Consider the following 20349-nt stretch of genomic DNA (forward strand, 5'->3'; position numbering starts at 1 on the left):
GTCCTAGTTTGTGCCCGCCACCATGACTGATGTGACCAGTTGGGAAGCATGGGTAGTCACCTCCTCAGACTGCCTAGGTGCCCCCTTCTCCCTACAGACCCGATCCCTGCCCTCCATGGTGGGGAGGAGGAAGCTGGTAGCAGGAACTCTGGGAAACCAGAGACTGGAATTCTAATCCTGCCTGGCACAGCTGTGTGGCCTTGGGCAATCACTTAACCACTGAAACGATTTTCTCATGTAGACCAAGGGGTATTAGTTGTAGGTACTTATACAATTGGTAGGGGTGAGAGGAAGGAAAACCTGCAGCGTGAGTGGCTTAACCATCAGAAGCCACAGTTCACGGTTGTATTTGTAAATGAAGGTTTGGATTCTAGCCAGGTCAGCTCGGGTGCGTGGTGGCATCAGTTCTTTGTTTCTCCTCTCCCCATCGAAAGTGTTTCCATTTACTCTAAACGTGCATGTTTACTAGCATCTGCCATCTGCCATTTGCCACCCTGTGCTGGGAGCCAGATGGGCCTGGTTCCTGTCCCCATGGAGTTTCCAGTACAGAGGGAATGACCACAGTCCCATAAGTACAAAGTGGAATGATTCACTTCAAGAGAGAGGCAGGGGCCAAGGACAGAGGAGGCCTCTGATTATCCTTCTTACTCTTATTTGGGTCGTTTCCCTTCTCAGGGGCCATGTCTTGGCCAGTTGAAATGCCCCTCTTTCAGGAAGGGACTAGGTTTGTGGCTTTAGGCAGACAGGTGGACCCATCAGGCCAGACAGGGACCAGGTCCTAGTCTGCAATGACCAGTGACTGCCTGGGGGAGGTTGGTGGAGGAGGGGCCTTTCCTGTCCATGCTGCCAGGTACTAGGGGCCCTTGGGTAACAGGTTAACTCTCTCAAAAGGGTGCATGCTTGGCCTCAAGCTCTCGTTGAAGGTTGCAACAGAAATCTTGAATGGGTGAGACATGGAGATGCCTCCTTCATGTAGTCATGTGGCCATGCTCTTGGAGTCCCAGGCATGTAGCCTCACAGTCACAGGCTCTCCTGATCCCCATGTGACTCACCCTGTCCCAGCTGTTTAGAGCAGCACCTGGCACACAGATCTAGGACCTCAGATAAGCCTCCCTGTCTCCCAGAAATTCCCAGGGGGTGAGAGAGGCACACAAACAAAAAATGAAAAGGTCCAAGGATGGGCTTTCCAATAGCTGATCAAAAGGAACTTACTAGAAGGAGATCACTCTGCTCTGCTTCTGGGAGGGAAGGACAAAGTGGCCTTCCAGTGTGGACATCCAGGAAGAACTTTCCTGGCAGGTGCAAAGCTGTGGAGTGTGAGAGCAGGAGGCTTGGTTGGTGTGGCTGAGGTGGCCATGATGAGGAGACCCAGTGGAAGGTGTGGCCTGAGCTGGACATGAGGTCATGGAGTCCAGAGGTAGACACAGGAAAGTCGTTGAACTTGATCAGTTGACATGTGAGAGAAGGGGGTGACGGGGTGCATAGCAAGTAGATGGCAAGGCACCCAGCAGGAAGCAACCGGGGTTTAGACTGCTGAGTTCCATGAGGCACGTATAAGCAGATGCCAAGAGACAGTCCCACCTTTGAGCGTAGACTCTGGAGACAGAGACTGGCACTAGATCCTCAGGGCCAGGACAAGACCTCGCAGAGTGGGTAGGGCTGAGCAGGCAGAAGAGACTGGAAGAATAAGACATCCCTGCAGTCCAGAGAGAGCATCAAGGTGGGAGCTGTTAGCAAGAGGAGGGTGGGAGGCTGCCCGCTAGATTTAGCCACGAAGGCTAAAGAGTGTCAAGAGTGTGGGTGTGTCGGAGGTAGGGGCCTCTTTCAAGAGCGAGGCTGGCGGGGTGAGCGGGAGGTGCTCTGTTCCGAGCTGCTGGAAAGGGCTGAGCCAGTTCCAGGCCATGAGGAGGGAGGGAGTGCAGGTTGCCAGACCCCAGAAGAGGCAGGAGGGGGTGGCATTCCGCACGTGCTCTGGGTGAACAAGGACGGAGGTGTGGGTTCAGCCCCTGGCGGCTTGGGCAGTCCCCCAGAATGGGGGTGAGGTGGGGAGGGCCTGGCGTGCGCTCCAGGATGGCACCTGCAGCCTCTTCTCCCTCCTTCCCTGTCCGTGCTGCCTGGTGACACCCTCCTACCCGCCTCTGTCCTACAGACCAACATCCCCTTCCTGCAGAATGTGCTCAACAACCAGCAGTTCCTGGCAGGCACCGTGGACACCCAGTTCATCGATGAGAACCCCGAGTTATTCCAGCTGCGGCCTGTGCAGAACCGGGCCCAGAAGCTGCTGCACTACCTCGGTCCGCCCCACCGCCCTCCCCACTGCCTGCCTCTGGCCCCTGCCCCTCAGCCCTGCCCTTGTTCTGATCCTGCACCTTCCTTGCTCCTGATCTTAGGGAATCCTCTTTTCCGTCCACGTGGTCCTCAATAGGTCTCCACTGCCTGGACCCAGGAGTCCCTGGCTTTGGAGAGGACAGGGGCAGCTGGAGAACCGGGTGTCCTGGAGGAATGCCCCCATCCCCGAGCCCACCTACTCACATGGCCCAGCTCCACCTCTGCCCAGCCTTCCCTGACCTACTGCTTGCTCTCTCCCCCAGGACACGTCATGGTGAATGGCCCCACCACCCCAATCCCTGTCAAAGCCAGCCCCAGCTCCACGGACCCTGTTGTCCCTGCAGTGCCCATAGGTAGGTGAGAGCCATTCTGCCAACTCATGGGGAATGCAGAGGTCACCACCTGCAGGATGGGCATTACTGTCTTCGTATGCCCTAGGCCCACCCCCAGCTGGTTTCAGAGACATCCTTCTGCGAGAAGGGCCTGAGGGCTTTGCTCGAGCTGTGCGGAACCACCCGGGACTGCTGCTGATGGACACGACGTTCAGGGATGCCCACCAGTCACTGCTGGCCACTCGCGTGCGCACTCATGATCTCAAAAAGATCGCACCCTACGTTGCCCACAGCTTCAACAAGCTCTTCAGCATGGAGAACTGGGGAGGTAGGAAAAGAGGGCTTGGGTGGGCAGTGCGGGCAGAAATCAGGCCTCTTGTGTGGCCAGTCCTAACGGTGCAAACCCTCTAGGAATATTGAGAAAAACCAAAGAAACCAGCTGCAGTTGTGCACGCGTGTAATCCCAGTGACTCAGGAGGCTGAGGCAGGAGGGTTGCAAGTTCCAGGCAGCCTGGGCAACTTAGTGAGACCCTGTCTCATATGAAATAAAATTAAAAGGATTGGGGATGTAGGTAAATGATAAAGCACCCCTGGGTTCAATACCTACTACCAAGAGAGAGAGAGAGAGAGAGACAGAGAGAGAGAGACAGAGACAGAGACAGAGACAGAGAGAATGAGAGAACGAGGGAACGAAAGAACAAAGACTGAAGAAAGTGTTCTACAAACACTGATCAGAACCAGCTTCAGCCAAGTCTCTAGCTGGGTTTAAGACTTTGGCGCCAAGGTCCAGGCACTGGGCTGAGCATGCTGCAGGCACAGCAGGCTGGAGAGCTGGCCTGTTGGTTAATCACAGCACAGAGAAGCAGGAGAGGAAGGCCCGAGGGACGAGAAGGCAGGCACGGAGAGAAGGGACATGTGCGCCTGAGTGCCCTGAACATCAGCAGGGGAAAAGCTGGTGGGCATCAACTGGGGACATGAGGGCGCGGGGTTGGAGGCTCGGTCTGCAGAGCTGCAGGGTGTGGAGCTGACCTAGGCTCTTTCCATCCCTCTGCAGGGGCCACATTTGATGTTGCCATGCGCTTCCTGTATGAGTGCCCCTGGCGCCGACTGCAGGAGCTGCGGGAGCTGATCCCCAACATCCCATTCCAGATGCTGCTGCGGGGGGCCAATGCTGTGGGCTACACCAACTATCCTGACAACGTGGTCTTCAAGTGAGCCTGGACAGGGCGGGCAGACTCTGCTCAGTGGGGGCCTTGGGACTCCAGGCCACAGGTCAATGGCCTGTGCTCCCCACAGTGGGCTCAAAACCAAGTTTGTGTAGCTGTGCCCTGCAGGGGCTGCTGCTTGAAGTGTCATGGAGTGCAGAATTGTTACGGCAGAACCCAAAGGACTTCTAGAGCTGGGGTTGAAACTCAGGCCTCAGGCCTCCTTGTCCAGGGCCCTCTTCCAGTCCCACTCCTGCAAAACAAAGAATCCCAGCGGATCTTCCACCCGGGCAGAGCTTTGGCTATGACAGGAGCCAGCTCTGCCAGTACAGATGCCTCTGCAGTAACTCTGCCTGCCCGGGCCGCCCTGGGAAAGGCCCTGTCCGGCGCTCCTATTCCCCTGCAGGCCAGACTTCCTTTCCTAGGGGCTGTAGGGGAGCCAGGGACTAGAGAAGGAGGTGCAGGGAGCAGCGGACGGGACTGCTGGTTTCTCACCCACTCAGGTTCTGCGAGGTGGCCAAAGAGAATGGCATGGATGTCTTCCGGATCTTTGACTCCCTCAACTACCTGCCCAACATGCTCCTTGGCATGGAGGCGGCAGGCAGTGCTGGGGGTGTGGTGGAGGCCGCCATCTCCTACACGGGCGACGTGGCTGACCCCAGCCGCACTAAATACTCGCTGCAGTACTACATGGGCTTGGCTGAAGAGCTGGTGCGAGCCGGCACCCACATCCTGTGCATCAAGGTGCCCAGGCCACTTGCCCATCTCTCCCTCTGTACCACTCTTGTCATGGTCCCATATCAGGTCCCTCCTTACTGTCTCTCTCTTCCCCACTGCCTCCAGGACATGGCAGGACTGCTGAAGCCAGCGGCTTGCACAATGCTGGTCGGCTCCCTCCGGGACCGCTTCCCTGACCTCCCGCTGCACATCCACACCCACGACACATCAGGGGCAGGTGTGGCTGCCATGCTGGCCTGTGCTCAGGCCGGGGCTGATGTGGTGGATGTGGCAGCTGACTCCATGTCTGGGATGACCTCACAGCCCAGCATGGGCGCCTTGGTTGCTTGTACCAGAGGGACTCCCCTGGACACAGGTAGGAGGAGGGTAGCCCATGGCAATGCCCCTCGCAAAGTTACAGCCACCACCAGCCCCAGTGCAGTCTGGCACACCTAGAACCTCAGGGCCCCACAGCGCTGGGAGGAACCCTGGGAGCCTAGCGCGTGCCGGGCCTTCCTGACTTTGGCTTCCCTGCAGAGGTGCCCCTGGAGCGTGTGTTTGACTACAGCGAGTACTGGGAAGGGGCTCGGGGACTGTACGCAGCCTTTGACTGCACAGCCACCATGAAGTCTGGCAACTCGGATGTGTATGAAAATGAGATCCCAGGGGGTCAGTACACCAACCTGCACTTCCAGGCCCACAGCATGGGACTTGGATCCAAGTTTAAGGAGGTCAAGAAGGCCTACGTGGAGGCCAACCAGATGCTGGGTGACCTTATCAAGGTGAGCCAGGCCCAGTGCTCTCACCTGACACAAAGCCCTGCATCATCCTCCCTGGGTTCCAATAAGATGCCTGCCATCCTGACTCAAAGAGACCCTTCTCCTCAGGTGACACCCTCCTCCAAGATTGTGGGGGACCTGGCCCAGTTTATGGTGCAGAATGGGCTGAGTCGAGCTGAGGCGGAAGCTCAGGCAGAAGAGCTGTCCTTTCCCCGCTCTGTGGTGGAGTTCCTGCAGGGCTACATTGGTGTCCCTCACGGGGGGTTCCCTGAGCCCTTTCGCTCTAAGGTAGGGAAGGCCCAGCATGAGGTGAGGGAGGGAGCCGGATCTGCAGGAATCAGGTCTCACCCTCCGCTTTACTCCCTAGGTGCTGAAGGACCTGCCAAGGGTAGAGGGGCGGCCTGGGGCCTCCCTCCCTCCCCTGGACATGCAGGCACTAGAGAAGGAGTTGGTAGAGCGGCATGGCGAGGAGATTACTCCAGAGGATGTGCTCTCAGCAGCCATGTACCCCGATGTCTTTGCCCAATTCAAGGATTTCACTGCTACCTTTGGCCCCCTGGACAGCCTCAATACCTGCCTCTTCCTGCAGGGCCCCAGGATCGCAGAGGAGTTTGAGGTCAGTGGCTTGTCCACACTGTCCCAGCACCCCTGCCCTAGAGCTCCAGACTGGCTGGGTTCTCACCAGTCTCAAGAGCTTTGGCAGCAGAAAAGACCCTTGAGAGAACAAGAGCTAGGCCTTTACATGTAACGTGAGCAGCCAGTACCCAGGGCAAGCACTCGCCTGTGGTGGGGTCAGGGGCCTGCTCTTCTGATTGCCCTCTGCCCCAGCTCTGGGCCCCCACACCCTCCCTGCAGGTGGAGCTGGAGCGAGGCAAGACACTGCACATCAAAGCCCTGGCTGTGAGTGACCTGAACCGGGCTGGCCAGAGGCAGGTCTTCTTTGAGCTCAATGGGCAGCTGCGGTCCATCCTGGTCAAGGACACACAGGCCATGAAGGTGAGTCTCCCCCAGAACCAGCCAGGTGGTAGGTGGGCTGGGCCCAGTGTCTCATGTCCCTTCTGCCCTGTCTGTAGGAGATGCACTTCCACCCCAAGGCTCTGAAGGATGTGAAAGGCCAGATCGGAGCACCCATGCCTGGGAAGGTGATAGACATCAAAGTGGCAGCAGGAGCCAAGGTAGTCAAGGGCCAGCCCCTGTGTGTGCTCAGTGCCATGAAGATGGAGACTGTGGTGACTTCGCCCATGGAGGGTACTGTCTGCAAGGTCCATGTGACCAAGGACATGACACTAGAAGGCGATGACCTCATCCTGGAGATCGAGTGATCTTGCCCCAGACTGGCAGCCTGGCCATCTCCACCCAACGCCTTCAAAAGAAGCTGTGCTGCCAGGGCAGGCCCAGGCCAGCCAGTGCCTGAGGGCAGGAAGGTCTGGCCCTGGAGGTCCTGTCTTCAGTGGGACAGCAGAGACATCACCTGCAGTGGCCCATTCCCTACAGCAATCTGCTCCCCACTGGTGGATAGCTGCTTACATATTCATCTCTTGCCAAATAAGGGTCTCCTCCTTGTAGGAGACTACAGGTGGGGAAGCAGGTGGTCTTTTGATCTGGGGGAGAAGGCTTAGGGGGTCCTAATTCTTGGCAGGGGAGACTTAAGCCCCAGGTCATGGGAAATTTCCTCAATAAAACTGGCTTTTCCCTGCCCTCCATGCTGGGTCCCGTGCAGCACCCCCAGCCCAGAGGTAGAGCAGGCAGGGCTGCCTCTAAAACTCCCCATGGGTGCCACAGGCAGATCGGTTGCTTTTGTCCTTTTGGAGGGTAGTAAGGATGACAACTGTGGCCCTGTTTTCAGCCACTACTGAGTGCCTATTGTATACATACCCCAAAAAGGACCAGCTGTGACTGAGCTTGTTTAGGGTTTGTTCTAAGCACTGCGTAACCTATTAGGGAATCAACCTTTGCCCACCTTGACACAAATCAAGTCACACGTAGATTAACTTGTCCAGGACTCCACAACTACAAAGTGGCAAAGAGGGACCAAATCCAGGCTCTGGCAGACCTGCTTCCCAGCCTCCTACCTCAAGTCACTGCAGAACTAGGTGCAAACAGGCAGCACCTTCTGGTCAGTGGGGAGACCCTAGGGAACAGTGCCACCACAGAGATGTTTGTGATGCTTTCGGTGTGAGGATGTTGGTGGGAGGTTAGGAGAATCCCTGGATCGAGGGTCACAGGTCCTCCCCTGCCCATCCAAACTGGCCATGGAGAATCCTGAGCCTCCATCCCCTTACCTGCCATGGGGACAGTAACCCTGGCTGTATCACTGCCCTCTCATCCCTCCACTATGGTTGAGGATGATAGGCAGTTCCTGAGCAAGCGGGGAGAGGGCTGGACTCCGAGGAAGGGAGGGAGAGTCCAGACCCACTGGCCCCCAGGGGGACCAGGCAGGAAATACCACCCTGCAGGCCTATCTTCTGGGTGTTCATGGGGTACTAGTCCCTGACCTGTCCCCAACAGCTTCCACACAGTCTGGGGAAGAGGAAAGTTCCCTAGGGAAGGTGTGTGACTGTGATGTTGCCCTTTATTTTAAATATTCTGGTCCTGGGGACTAAACTTGGGAGCACCTTACCATTGAGCTTCATCCCTAGTCCATTTTCTATTTTTTGAGACAGGGTCTTGCTAAATTGCTCAGACTGGCCTCAAACTTGTAATCCTTCTGTCTCTGCCTCCGGAGTCACTGAGATTACAGGTGTGCACCAACACACCTGGCTCCAAGACTGCCCTTTGGATCTAGGTGCATGATCCTGTCACAGCCAACCTGAGGGTGTCAAAGGGATATTTGTGACTACACATCCATTTTCTTTCCTTCAACCACCAACCTCAAGAAAGAGGACTTTGGGACAACCTTGAGTGCAGAATGGGACCTAAAAGGATATTCTTTTAAGAATAAAAAGGGAATATTCCATGTAGGGAAATAAGAACCATTCTAAAAGTGAGGTGAGGCGCAGACATTAGCAGGTTCTAAGAAAGAACCTGGAGTTACCGCATGACTTGGTAGAGTCCCTGCTGTTCTTGGGTCCCTAGCCTTTGTTCTGGGTTTCTTCAGGGGCAATGTCTGGTGGAGGGAATCAGAAGCCTCCACTCCTGAGAAATTTGGAGAGGGTTCCTCTTCCATTCTGGACTGGTTTCTTGAAGGCCTCGGTTGAGCCTACACACCCACCCAGAGAACAAAGGCTGGAGGCTCTATCACTAGAGTTAGGATCATGGGTCCCACTCTTTGACTCTGGTAATCAAGGTACAGGCCTAGGATAAATAGGGCCCATACCTGCAGTCTCAGAACCATCTGTGCTAGGACTTGGGATGTGGTTCTGGAAGGGAGAAACCATGGCCCCAGAAACCAAAGGTTCCTACCCTGTCTCCTACTCCCAGGAAATGCCTACTGTGAAGTGCCCAGAGGGTGGTGTTCAAGGTAGGGGGGGGAGGAGTGGGCACACTCCCATAAGCAGCCTTAAGTACTCCCCCAAGACCCCAGATAGACTGATTCCCAAAGGTCCAAGGCTATGTTACCCAAGTTAAATCTCTTTAATACCCCAATACAAAGTCCTGATGCAAAAAGACAATGAGAAAACCCTGGGAAGTTTGGGGGAGGGGTTTTATAAATAAAAACCCCTGAGCAGCTTTTCAGAGGGGGGTGGGGGTCAGAGGAGCTATGAGAAGCAACAGTCCAAAGTGAGGAAGGGAGTGCATAGCTCCTAGGCCCTGTCCCTTTGTCCCCTCACTCCCAGTTGCTCTTTACCCCCTTTCAAGAGGGGCTGCATCCTTTGGATATCTGCTCCTTTCTCTTGGTCCCTGGGATTCAACTAGCTCTGGCTTTAATCCCCTACAAAAATTCCTGAGATCTCGGGGACCCCAGCCAGCCCCTCCCTGCAGTACCCCTTGATGGGGAGGGGCCACGGAGTCCGTGAGAGTTCACTGGAGTGTACACAGGAGTGAAGGTCAGGAGCATAGGAGAGCCTCTGAGTCCCCTGCCCGCTCCAAAAGCACACAAAGGGGAAGGCTGCCGTAGAGCTTGGGGTTGGTGAGGGGTTGGAGCAGAAGCAGGAAGAGTCCCACACCCAGGGCATAGCCTGCCAACAGAGGCCGCCTCTGTGGATGTTCCAAGGCAGCACACACAGCTGGGAAGCCCATGTAATTGCAGAAGGAGTGGCAGAGAACCGGCCCGATCAGGTGTCCTGAGGAGAGGAGACAGTACAACTTATGAAGCAGCCCTACCACTTCTTCTGGCCCTTCCAGGGCTAGTGACCCTCATCCCTTGAAACAGGAGCTCACTGGGGTGGGAGGCAAAACCCATCCACCCACATACCATGGCCTCTGCTTCCTTCCACCTCTCAGACCTCACCAAGCTGAGGGCCCTGGCTCAGCTTGTCTCAACAACTGTGGTAGAAGAAATTTTGATGCTCCTAGAATAATACAGTATTCCCATTCTCCCACCCACTCCTGTGGGCCCCTGAGCCCCTGGAGACCCATGAGATACTGAGGACCAACCTGTGCGGATGAAGAGGAAAGCAGTGTAGGCACCGAAGACAGCTGTATAGGAGAACTGGAACGCTGGAGACGGGAGGCTGCGAGTGACCACACCTGCACACCCACCCTGCCCCAGCACTGCCCACCCATCAACCAGAGACCACCCCCTTCCCCCAGGGCAGTGGCCACCTGCCCCACCACCTACATCTCTCCTCTGCACCCAAACTCTCAGTAGTCCCTCCAATACTATACAGTCCCTTGTTTCTAAACCTTTCTTCAGAGTGGCTATTAGGGGCATTCCAACCAGGACTACCCCAGGCAAGCTCTCTACGACTCACCTGCAGACAAGAAGATGCTTCCCACACTGCTCTGGCGGAAACGCAGCTGCTCGATAATGTGGTGAAAATGGGCTGCGAGGAAGACAAAGATCACATTTTATTCCTCTGGCCTTCCCTCCAGGCCCACCACTCACTCCAGCTCATCTGATCCTGGAAACACCTTAGCAGGATCAGGTTAAACAGACTTACCGACTCCAAAGAAGAGTGGGCAGGTGAACACCGCAGGGCCCAGGCCCATGCATGGTGCTAACATGGGCAGCATACAGGCCCGGAATACCAGCTCCTCTGTAAGGGGCGCAATCACTTGGTTCCGCAGCCAACGCATGTCTGTGAGGCAGCGGGCCCAGGAGCGAGGGGCTGGGAAGCAGATTCAGAACATACAATGAAAGACTAGCTATTGAACAGTGAGACCCCAGAGGCTCTTTCCCCACAACTATATTCAAGCCAAGTACAGATCAGGCATCAATATTCCTGAGAACAGGAGTGGAGAAGGGAGCAATCAAACTTTGTTTACCAGATCCAATGCAAAACAATGTCTTGGGATGATTAAAAGGGAACACACTAGTAGCTGAGGTGGGACAGCCTAGTAATGAACTCTAGAGACATCAAAATTTAACCAAGACCAGTTCTGCTCTCAGGAAGTCAAGGTTGGGAAAGAGGCAGATAATGCTCTCTGGTCCACAGCAAGTACTGCTGAGGATCCAGAAGGGCCTCCTTGGCCTCCAGGAACCAACTTTTAGAAGATGCTCAGCAATACAATCCCATTTTACTGATGAGGAAACACTTGAGACCATATCTCATGTCTCCTGCCAGATATAACCATGAGCCCATACAGTCCTTTTCCCCACTGGCCTGGACTGCCTGTGCCTAATTTTTTTCCTCAGTCTTAAAAGACTCACCTAGGACCACCTTCAATCCATCTGCCAGATCACAAGGGCAATCCATAGAGAGCTGCATCAGTGGACCCAGGAAGAGGATCTGGAAGCAGAAAAACAGCAGAGATCAAAGGAAAGACTTCCACCATAGTTTATTGACCTTGCCCAGACCTTTGCCCTTGACCAGCCTCAGGAGACTTCAGGTTTCCTGAATTCTGTAATCTCCCATCTGTGCATACCAAGGGCCCTGAGGCTATATCTCAATTTGTCTCCCATGAGCCAAAAGACACAACCAAGATTAAACAACCACCACCACCACAAAACAGCTACAAAGGGCACATCATGCTAGTGACAAAGAACAGAGGAGAAAAGATAAAGCTGTAGAACTCACCATGGTCAGCAGCAGGGGCAGCAGAGCTGCTGGGAAAATGCCCTCCAGCCTGAAGCCCATCAGGGTGAGCAGGGATGTGCCTGGCTGAGCCACAAGAAAGGGGGCATCAGTTTTGCTCTCCCCCAAAGACCCCTGAGTTCTTTCCCCCTTTGCACTTTGCCCCGCCTCCTTCGCACCTGGATGCCCGTTAGTTCCCTCCAAAGCAGCACGCAGAGGGGTGAGAGACTGGAAACCACCAGGACACTGGTGAAACGCCGCTTGATGACGGCAGGGTGGTCCCTACGAGGGTGACAGTAAGTTCAGGGCCCACCCCCCAGTAGCCACCTGTGAACGCGGCCCGCCCCCGACTCGCCCAAACTCCGCCCGCAGCCCCGCCTCTCGGGGACGCGGGTTCCTGTGGCGCGCACAGCCCCCGCACCTGGGCAGCTCGCTCTTCCAGACGTAGAGGCTGCCCACATAGGAGCAAGCGAGGCTGAGGCAGGAGAACACCGACACCCAGCAGCACAGCCCGGGACCCGGGCTGCCCAGCGCCGCTGACTCTGGCTGCCGCTCCGGTCGTGAGACCGACAGCAAGCGCAGCCCGTCCCCGCCCAGCGCCGCCATCGCGCCCGCACCCGCGGCGCGCACCAGTGACGCGACCCCGCGGCAGCGCGGATGACGTCAGGCGGCGCCTGCTCCCGGCCCCGCCCCAGGCTCCCGACCCCGCCCCGGCGCGCCGCCCCGGTACTGTGACAGACGCGGCGCTAGCTGAGCAGGTTTATTGAACTATAGACGTTTCGCGGCCAACAGCCCCTTCCCAGTCCCCGAGGGCTCTGGGGAGCCGGCCGTTCTGGATTCATGACTGGGACTCAGCCACTCGGACAGATTGGAGACCTCCTGTAGCCACAGTGCATCCTGAGGGAGCAAAGGGGGCCCGGGGTGAGGACTCCTCCGCAGAGTCCGGGTGCCCACACTGCCCGCCGCGCCCTTCCACGCGCCGTGCTCGCCCGGTTACCTCGAGAAGGCTCCCGGGGCTCGCCCTGGCCCGTGCCGGGGCCCGGACGTGGACCGCTCGGTGCTCCGCCCTGCTCACGGTGAGGGAGGCCGCGGTGGGCTCCAGGTGGCGCTGGGAGACCTCTGGCGTGCCCGGGACGCTGGCAGAGTGGGGAGCTTCCCTTTCCTCCACGCTCTGGTGCAGGCTGTCCCTCTTAAGCCTCTTATTTTCTGCTTGCCCGCTGACCTCTAGGAGAAAACAGGACCACTTCATCTTACATGAAGACCCCTCCCACCCCATCCCCATCATCTGGTCCAGTCCAGAGCAAAACTCTTCAGCTCTGGGGCCTTCAGGAGCAGGCCGAGGCTGTAGAACGATTTCAACCTACCTGGCCCCTTGAGCTGGGCCTTGGAAGGGGCCTCTGGGATCCTACCAAGCCCTCACTTGGAGACCCAGGTCTCCTCAATGACTTTTTACCCATAGATTGTCCATGGAGTCTGCACTATCGAGCTCCTTCCTCCTGGCCACGCTCTGGTTCCCCTGGCCCACACAGGCCTCACCTCTCTCCTGCCGTGCCCATAGGCAGCTTTCTATTCTACCTGATTTGCTTATGCAAACTTCAAGCGAATGTGGATCAGTAGATTATTCTGGAGCAGGTCCTGGGAATGTAGATCAATGAATGAGGTTTTCCCTGGGAGAAGCTTATAGGTACTGGAGGGATGCAAAGATGTGTACACAGCCCAGGGGTCAAACAGAGAAGGAAGCTTAATCATGGGAAGGTGAAGAAAGGCTTCCCTGAGGAGATGCCAGAGCTGGGATTGGGAGGATGAAGAGAGATGTGCCAGACAGACAAGGGAAGGAAAAGGAACTCCACCCTGAAAGTCATGCAAATAAACTTTATATAAAGGCTAAAAGAACCTACATAGACGGTGTGGGATCCTAGCAAATAAATTTGAGAGGATCACAGGATACAGAGAAGGCTGACATAAATTTTTTATCCATAGGAAACAGAAAGCCAGTGAAGAGTTTTAAGGACTGGGAAAATGTATGGTTGATTTTATATTTTAGAAAAATTACTCTGTCATAAGTTTGCTGGTTTCAAACTAGATGCAGGAAGACCTCAAGAGCCCAGGGGAAGTGAAGGCAGTGGGGGTGGGGGCACCCCCAGGAGTTGAAAGTGTTCATCAGGCCACCCTACAGGTGTGAAGAATTAGATGTGAGACATGGGAATGATAGGCCTCTCAAACGAATCCAGTTATATCTGTAAAAAACTAGATTATATAGTGGTACTATTAATGACAGCCTAAAGTAAAAGGAGCTGATCTTGGTGGGGTGGGGGTTGCAGAAGGAAGCCATCAGAAAAGAAGAAACAGGTACCAATGGGACCTGCCTGTGGAGCTGCCTAGAGCAGATAAGGGTCCCTTCTGGCACTAAGGAAAGAACTGGACAGGTCATACCTATTACAGAATCTTGAGCCCAGAGTCAGTGGTCAACAGCTGGAATGGAAGATAATGATGGAATGTAGGATGAGCACTGCTGAATAATGACCACAGGAAGGTAGTGAAAGAAAAAAGCTCAAAAAGGGAAACCAGATGAGTCAGTCTTACAGTGCCAAATTCTGTAAATAGTTCAGATATGATAAAAGTAAGTGCACAATATGGTAATTAAGAGAACTTCCATAATGAGAGAACTTGCAGTTGCAGAAGCCATAGGGAAAGCAAATACTCTTAAGTTCAGGAAAGTGTGAGGAAAGAAAAAGGGGAGAGGGTACATGCTGCTTGCTTTTTTGAGAACGTTGGTTGAGATGGGCTAGAGAGAGGCAGGATAGGTGGAGAAAGTCCAAGGTCATGGGAGATGTCCTTTTGAAGAAATGAAGGATTGATCTGCTAAAGAAAAAGAACTCAGAAGAGAGGGAAAGGTACAAAAGTGATAACTGACACAAGCAGGTCCTTAGAAAGCTGAAAGGATGATTTCACCCCAAGCCTGAAGGGGAAAGGTTCCCTTACTGATAAGGCTTTACAGTGGGAGAAATAAAAGTTGGGCAAGTTTATGGAGAAAAAAAAGTAAGTATAAAGGAGGAGGCTGTGTTGGGGGGAGAGGCTGGGGAGACTTTTAAAAGAATGGAGGGGCCATTAAAGAGAGGGCCAGAAAGAAGAGAAAGGACTGATGAAGCAAAGGCTCCTGAGAATAGGCCACAAGTGTCCGATGGCATCAACACAGTGGTTCAGCAGTTTTCTTCTTCAGTCTCCATGTGGGGCACACAATGCATGCTGCTGACAGCTGCAGGTTTGTTAGGGAAGAATAACTCAAAATAATCTTCCAGGAGGTCCCACCAAGTTATAAGCGACCAGATTTTAAGGCTCATGTTGCACAGCAGAGAAAGCATGGGCTCTGGAGGCAGCTTGCTGAAATTAAGCCCTCTACCTCTGAGCCTGAGTTTTCTCATCTGTGAGAGGAGCAGCACAACCCACAGGGTCACCATAAGGACTAGATAAGGGTTTGGGAAGAGCCCAGCATCTCCCAGGATCCACAGAAAGTGCTGAACTAAATTTTAATATTCTTCCTTCTAAGAGAAGATACCTATTCTTTTGCCTTTCCTCACTGCATACAAACTGCAAAAAAAATTTTTTTAAATCTCCAAATCTAAATTTATAACACTAGATTATATGCTTTATACAAGCCTTCACTGTGGCATTCTTTTCAGTAACAACAGCCCCCACAACATTCAAAACATGGTTCAATGAAAAGAATGATTCAGGAACACATCTTGGGTCTAAGCATAGACAGCATGCACTGTGCTATAGATGTATCCTAGAAAGAGGGATTTACCAACAGAACATAGGAACTAAAGTTACAGTCCCAAATTTCCTCAAGCCCAGATACTGTTTTGTCTGAACGACTCAGAATCTATAGGAAAGCATCCTCGCTAATTTGGCTCTTCTAGAGATAGATCAGAGCTAGGCTGCCTGGACTTGAATTATGGCTCTGTCATTTACTAGCTGTGCGATCTCATGTAAGTTTATTGGCATCTCTCTCAGCCTCAATTTCCTCATCTATAAAATGAGAATAATAGTGTTATACTGCATAGGATTATTTTTAGAACTAAGAGCATTAGTTTACTTTAAAAAATCCAGAATAGTGCCTAGCACTTGCCAGTAACTATTCATGAGAACCGCTGTTACTGTTGGCCCTGCAGGCTGTGTTGGGTGGAGGCAAGTAGGAAGAAAAATCTACAGTGTAATTGCCATCACATCACGCACCCTGACACCTCCTTATAACAAACATCAAAGTTGAGGTGGGATCTATAACCAAGAGCAGCTTCCAGAGCTCAAAAGAGCAACAACTAAAATGTGGAAGAGCTACTTTATCAACACTAATGATCAAGAAAAAATACAGGGCTGGGGAGATAGCTCAGCCGGTAGAGTGCTTGTGTTGCAAGCACAAGTCCCTGAGTTCGATCCCCAGTACCGTAAAAACAACAAACAAACAAACAACAAAAAAAGATACAAAGCCAGGTGTGGTGGTACATGCCTGTAATCTCAGTGGCTTGGTAGACTGAGGCAAGAGTATCACAAGTTCAAAGCCAGCCTCAGCAATTTAGCAAGACCCTAAGCAACTTAGCAAGAGCTTGTCTCAAAATAAATAATAATAGTAAAGGACTGGGGATAAGGCTCAGTGGTTGAGTGCCCCTGGGTTTAATCCCTGGGAGCAAAAACTAAATAAATAAAATAAAAATAAAAAAGGGAAAGATAAGGGAATTAATTGGACTCAGAATCCTGAAATCTGCTTATTACCTCCCCATCAAGTGCACCTATCTGTAACTGCATAACCTGTATTAGAAATTTCTAATCCTATCTCAGAAGTCCTATAATGGCAGTGGGAGCCAACCCAACCAAATCCCAGAAAGATGTTGATGAAGGTGCAGAGGACAGCTTGAAACCAGATGTCCTACCTCCCCAGTTTCAATCCAGGGCTTACCTGGAAAGCTAAAGCTTTACCTGCAAGGAGCTCTAGGCTGTTGCTCTCATGTGCATCCTCAGTGCTCTGGGCTGAATCCTTTTTCTCTGGAGTCAGCAGCTTTAAAAATCAAAATTCCCAAGTGAGTTATTCAGAAGCAGGAATGAGCCCAGTGAAACAGGAGCGTGCCTGGTGGCTTAGCCAATCCCAAAGGGCTATCCTTCGCCTGGAACTCCCTCTTAACTTCATCCTGGCTCATGGGTCCCCCTACATGGCCTCCAACCTTCAAGGCTCCCTTCTTCTGTGGCCTCTTCTGCAGCTCACTCTAGCACTGCTGACATATCCTTACTTCCTCTGAACTTCAGACACTTGCCTACTATTTGCTCCACTCTTCAGGCTCTGAAGTGCACTCTGTATGCTCATTCATCTTTTCGTTTTTTTGTTTTGTTTTTTTTTTTTTTGCCACTGAGTTACATCCTTTTTATTTTCATTTTGAGGCAGGGTCTAAGTTGCTCAGGCTGACCTTAAACTTGCAATTCTCCTGCCTCAGCCTCCCATGTAGTCAGAATTATCAGTGTGCAACACTGCACCCAGCCCCCTACTCATCATTCTTGTGTGCATATATCCATTTTATATACCTTGACTCACTTGGAAGATCTGTCTTTTTATAGCTAGCAGAGTGCCTTACACAGGGTAAGTGTTCATACGACTGACGGGGACAGTCAAACCTGGGAAGCCACAGGTACATATTCTGTAGTCATGTGTAGCCCTTCAGAGCTCTGCCACACTGGCTGGACCAATCTGGACAGAGAAGCAGAGATACTAAGACCAGAACCCAATTTTCCCACTCCCATTTTTCTTTTCAAGAATACAAAGTTATAAAAATATATATTCTCTTGATCAAAATTAAAAGCTTGTGCTTCAAACACTTGAAAAGCAAACCCAATAAGAAAAGGAGAAAATATATGCAAAGCATATCTGATAAGGTACTTCTTTATCCAGAGTAAAGAATTCATAGCCCCACATAAAGTAACAACCCACATTTTAAAATGGACAAAGGATATGAATAGATGTTTCTCCAAAGAAGGTATATAAACTGCCAATAAGCACATGAAAAGATGCTCAACATCCTTACTCATTAGGGAAATGTGAATCAAAACCACTGAGATACTACTTCACTGTAGATTAGGATGCGAAGAAACTGAAACCACTGCAGAGCTGGCAGGAATAGAAAATGGTATAGCCACCTTTGGAAAATGGTTTGGAAGTTCTTCAAAAATTTACACAGGGCCAAGTGTGATGGTACATGCCTGTAATACCAGCAACTGTGGCAGCTAAGGCAGGAGGACCACAAGTTCAAGGCCAGCCTCAGCAACTTAATCACAATCTGTCTCAAAATAAAGGTCTGGGAATGTAACTCAGAGGTAAATCGTCCCTGGATCCAATTTCCAAAACCACACAAAAACTGTTAAACTTGCTGGGAGGGTAGCTCAGTGGTACACCATGTGCTTATTAGCACACGCAAAGCCCTGAGTTCAGTTCCTAGCACACACACACAAAATAAACACAGTGTTACCATATGAACCAGCAATTCTATTTCTAGATATATACCCCCCAAAATAACAAACATGTCTACATCAAAATATTCACAGCAGCACTACCCATAAGAGGGTCAACTATTCTACCTTTTCTTTAGAAATGAAGTTGAGGGATTGGCTCAAAGGTAAAAGAATTTTTTTTTTTTTTTTTTTTTTTTTTTTTTTTTTTTTTTTTTTTTGTGGTGCTGGGGATTGAACCCAGGGCCTTGTGTTTGTGAGGCAAGCACTCTACCAACTGAGTTATCTCCCCAGCCCAAGATAAAAGAATTTTATGTATAATCCTTGATTTTGTACTATATAGCTGAAGCCACTGGGTGCCACTCTTACACCACTGAAAGTTATTTATCACTAAGTGGCCATTACCAGAGGGAACCAGTGATGATCATGTGTGTAACTGGCTTAAAATCACTCTTTTTCTCTCTTTTTCCTACCCAGTACTACATAATCAAAATGTTACTGGACTTTGGAGCCAGGAGATGTCAGTACAAATTGTGGCTTTGCCATTTCCTAGCTGTGACTATACACAGACTGCAGAAGTTTTGTAACCAGTTTCCTTATCTGTAAAATGGGACAATCTTGTTTTTTCATAACATCTTTGTGGAGATTAAAGTAGAAATCTTGGCACAGATTAGGAAGCTAGTAAATGCTCCTTCCAAGACCTAGGGCTACTAGTAAGGTCTCTAGTTTACTAGCCATCTGCCAAGTTAATTGGGTTATGAATGGCCCAAGGCTCTGAGCCATCACTATAGCCAAAGAACTGGGTAAAGAGGTCAGACTGTCTTTCTTTCTCTCTCTCTCTCTCTTTTTTTTTTTTTTTCTAGGCTCTTGCTAGGATATTGGAGATCTGAACAGTAGGGCTTCAGAAACTGAAATATTCCCAGATCCTGAGGAATCTCTCTCTGTCCTAGGTCCCAGGTCCTGTGACTATGGCACATGCCTTATCCTGAAGATACAGATGACTAAAGTGAATTAAATTGTACTCTCCTTCCAAAGATATATCCAACTCCTAATCCCCAGAACCTGTGAATATGAGCTTATTTGGAAAAAAGGTCTTTTTAGATATAATTAAAGATTTGAAAATTCATGCCTGAATTAGGGTGGGCCCTAAATCCAATGATAAGTGTCCAAATAAGACAAAGGCAGAGGGAGACTTGAGCAACAGAGGAGAAAAGGCTAGGTGAGGATGGAGGTAGACATTGGAGTTATGCTAGATGCGAGCCAAGGAAAATCTCCCAGAAGCTGGGAGCAGCAGGAAGGATTCTGCTGTACAGCCTCTGGAGGGAGTACTGCCCTGCCCATACCTTGATTTCAGACTTCTGGCCTCCGGAACTGTGAAAGAATAAATGCTATTGTTTTTAAGCTATTAAGTTTATGATACTGTCTTATAGCATCCCTAGGAAATGAACACAATGGGCATTAGTTTTAAAATGCTCAAGGTGTGTGTGGGCAGCAGCTCTCCAAGTTGGAGGGAAAGCAGTGAGAGTATTTGCAGTGAAGGAACAGATGCATTCTTAGGAAGGTGCTTCCTACAGGATTCACAAGGTCATGATAAAAGCTGGGGTGAAGAGAGCATTAACAGAAGCTCACTGTTGCTGGGCCTTTCCAGTCACACTGAAGAGGAAGATGCACAAATAGGTGAAATGTCATAATCCTTTGGTGCCCAGGCACCTAAACTTCCCCATTAAATCAGACAGGCAGAGGAAGGAGGGGCAGAGAAAATCAGAGGACATACTAAAGACCCTGATATTCTCTTAGAAACAGTGTATATAACTGACAAAAAGTAAACTGCATGCATATAAAATGTAGCGTTTGGTAAGTTTTGACATATACATATCCTGTGGAACTATCACTCACAAGTTTCCTGCTGCCCTTCATAATCATTCCCTTCAACTTTCTTACCTCCCATCTTCAAGCAACCACTGACATAAAAGTATAGATCATTTGGCATTTTATAGAATTTTGTAGAAATGCACTCTTTTCTTTAGGGTATGTACTCTTTTCTTTAACTAAATACCCATTTTTATTTCCAAATAGCCCAAAATAACCACATCAAGCAACATAATCTCTTAAAAAAGAGTAAGGAAACAACCATATCAAACATTAGCTTTTGAGACACTTGGTTTTTCTTCTATATTTATTGTTTAATTTCAAATGTTATATTTAGTCTAAAATTATTAGTTATAACATTTTATTTCCTGCTTTATTAATAAAATTAATAAAGTACTTTATTCTAATATATTGGTTGCTCTGAACATTTATAGCTATATATATAATTGATAGTAAAATTACTTTTAAGTATTTTTTTTTAGTTGGGGTTGGACATGACACATTTATTTATTTA

General features: G+C 50.9%; 3 protein-coding genes across 19 annotated transcripts in view; 1 reads left to right on the forward strand and 2 right to left on the reverse strand.

The window, feature by feature from the left end:
* Pc (pyruvate carboxylase) overlaps positions 1-7058 on the forward strand; it is a 105704-nt gene extending 98646 nt beyond the window's left edge. For all 6 annotated transcript variants that reach the window (XM_047516581.1, XM_047516577.1, XM_047516575.1 and 3 more), the window contains 11 exons: positions 2150-2294; positions 2592-2681; positions 2767-2988; positions 3715-3871; positions 4369-4609; positions 4709-4958; positions 5120-5364; positions 5470-5649; positions 5729-5977; positions 6217-6357; positions 6435-7058. In XM_047516581.1, coding sequence (XP_047372537.1) covers positions 2150-2294; positions 2592-2681; positions 2767-2988; positions 3715-3871; positions 4369-4609; positions 4709-4958; positions 5120-5364; positions 5470-5649; positions 5729-5977; positions 6217-6357; positions 6435-6683 — 2169 coding nt within the window. In that variant the 3' untranslated portion in view covers positions 6684-7058. The remainder of the gene's footprint in view (positions 1-2149; positions 2295-2591; positions 2682-2766; positions 2989-3714; positions 3872-4368; positions 4610-4708; positions 4959-5119; positions 5365-5469; positions 5650-5728; positions 5978-6216; positions 6358-6434) is intronic.
* A 1853-nt stretch (positions 7059-8911) lies between these two features.
* Rce1 (Ras converting CAAX endopeptidase 1) lies at positions 8912-12236 on the reverse strand. Of its 7 annotated transcripts, none has more exons than XM_047516279.1 (8): positions 12218-12236; positions 11657-11759; positions 11481-11564; positions 11114-11192; positions 10404-10571; positions 10215-10286; positions 9898-9960; positions 8912-9584 (listed from the first exon to the last, which is right to left on the reverse strand). In XM_047516279.1, exons 3-8 carry the CDS (start codon positions 11538-11540, stop codon positions 9349-9351), a joined length of 678 nt encoding a protein of 225 aa, XP_047372235.1. In that variant the 5' UTR covers positions 11541-11564; positions 11657-11759; positions 12218-12236; the 3' UTR covers positions 8912-9348. The 7 variants fall into 7 exon arrangements, with proteins under 7 accessions (XP_047372235.1, XP_047372238.1, XP_047372233.1 ...); XM_047516282.1 differs by having other exon boundaries at positions 11481-11560; positions 12218-12235; XM_047516277.1 differs by lacking the exon at positions 12218-12236 and adding an exon at positions 11899-12178.
* C11H11orf80 (chromosome 11 C11orf80 homolog) overlaps positions 11656-20349 on the reverse strand; it is a 71659-nt gene continuing 62965 nt past the window's right edge. For 5 of the 6 annotated variants that reach the window (XM_047516272.1, XM_047516271.1, XM_047516270.1 and 2 more), the window contains 4 exons: positions 16452-16530; positions 12475-12701; positions 12218-12374; positions 11656-11759 (listed from right to left, as the gene is read on the reverse strand). In XM_047516272.1, the coding sequence (XP_047372228.1) occupies positions 12246-12374; positions 12475-12701; positions 16452-16530 (435 nt within the window). In that variant the 3' untranslated portion in view covers positions 11656-11759; positions 12218-12245. Of the gene's footprint in view, positions 11760-12217; positions 12375-12474; positions 12702-16451; positions 16531-20349 lie in introns of those variants that run through there. The other variant, XR_007103868.1, reaches the window with a different exon arrangement.

The sequence above is a fragment of the Sciurus carolinensis genome, chromosome 11 (genome assembly GCF_902686445.1).
Source record: "Sciurus carolinensis chromosome 11, mSciCar1.2, whole genome shotgun sequence".
In the NCBI taxonomy this organism is placed as follows: domain Eukaryota; kingdom Metazoa; phylum Chordata; class Mammalia; order Rodentia; family Sciuridae; genus Sciurus; species Sciurus carolinensis.

Bases quoted from the DNA above. Each gene is read 5' to 3' on its own strand.
- Rce1 (XM_047516277.1), bottom strand. From the start codon at position 12,083: ATGGCGGCGCTGGGCGGGGACGGGCTGCGCTTGCTGTCGGTCTCACGA. The intron at 11,565-11,656 runs GTGCGAAGGAGG...CTTGTGGCTCAG, and splicing joins GGGAACTAACGGGCATCCAG to CCAGGCACATCCCTGCTCAC. The intron at 9,961-10,214 runs GTGAGTCGTAGA...TCCCGTCTCCAG, and splicing joins AAGCATCTTCTTGTCTGCAG to CGTTCCAGTTCTCCTATACA.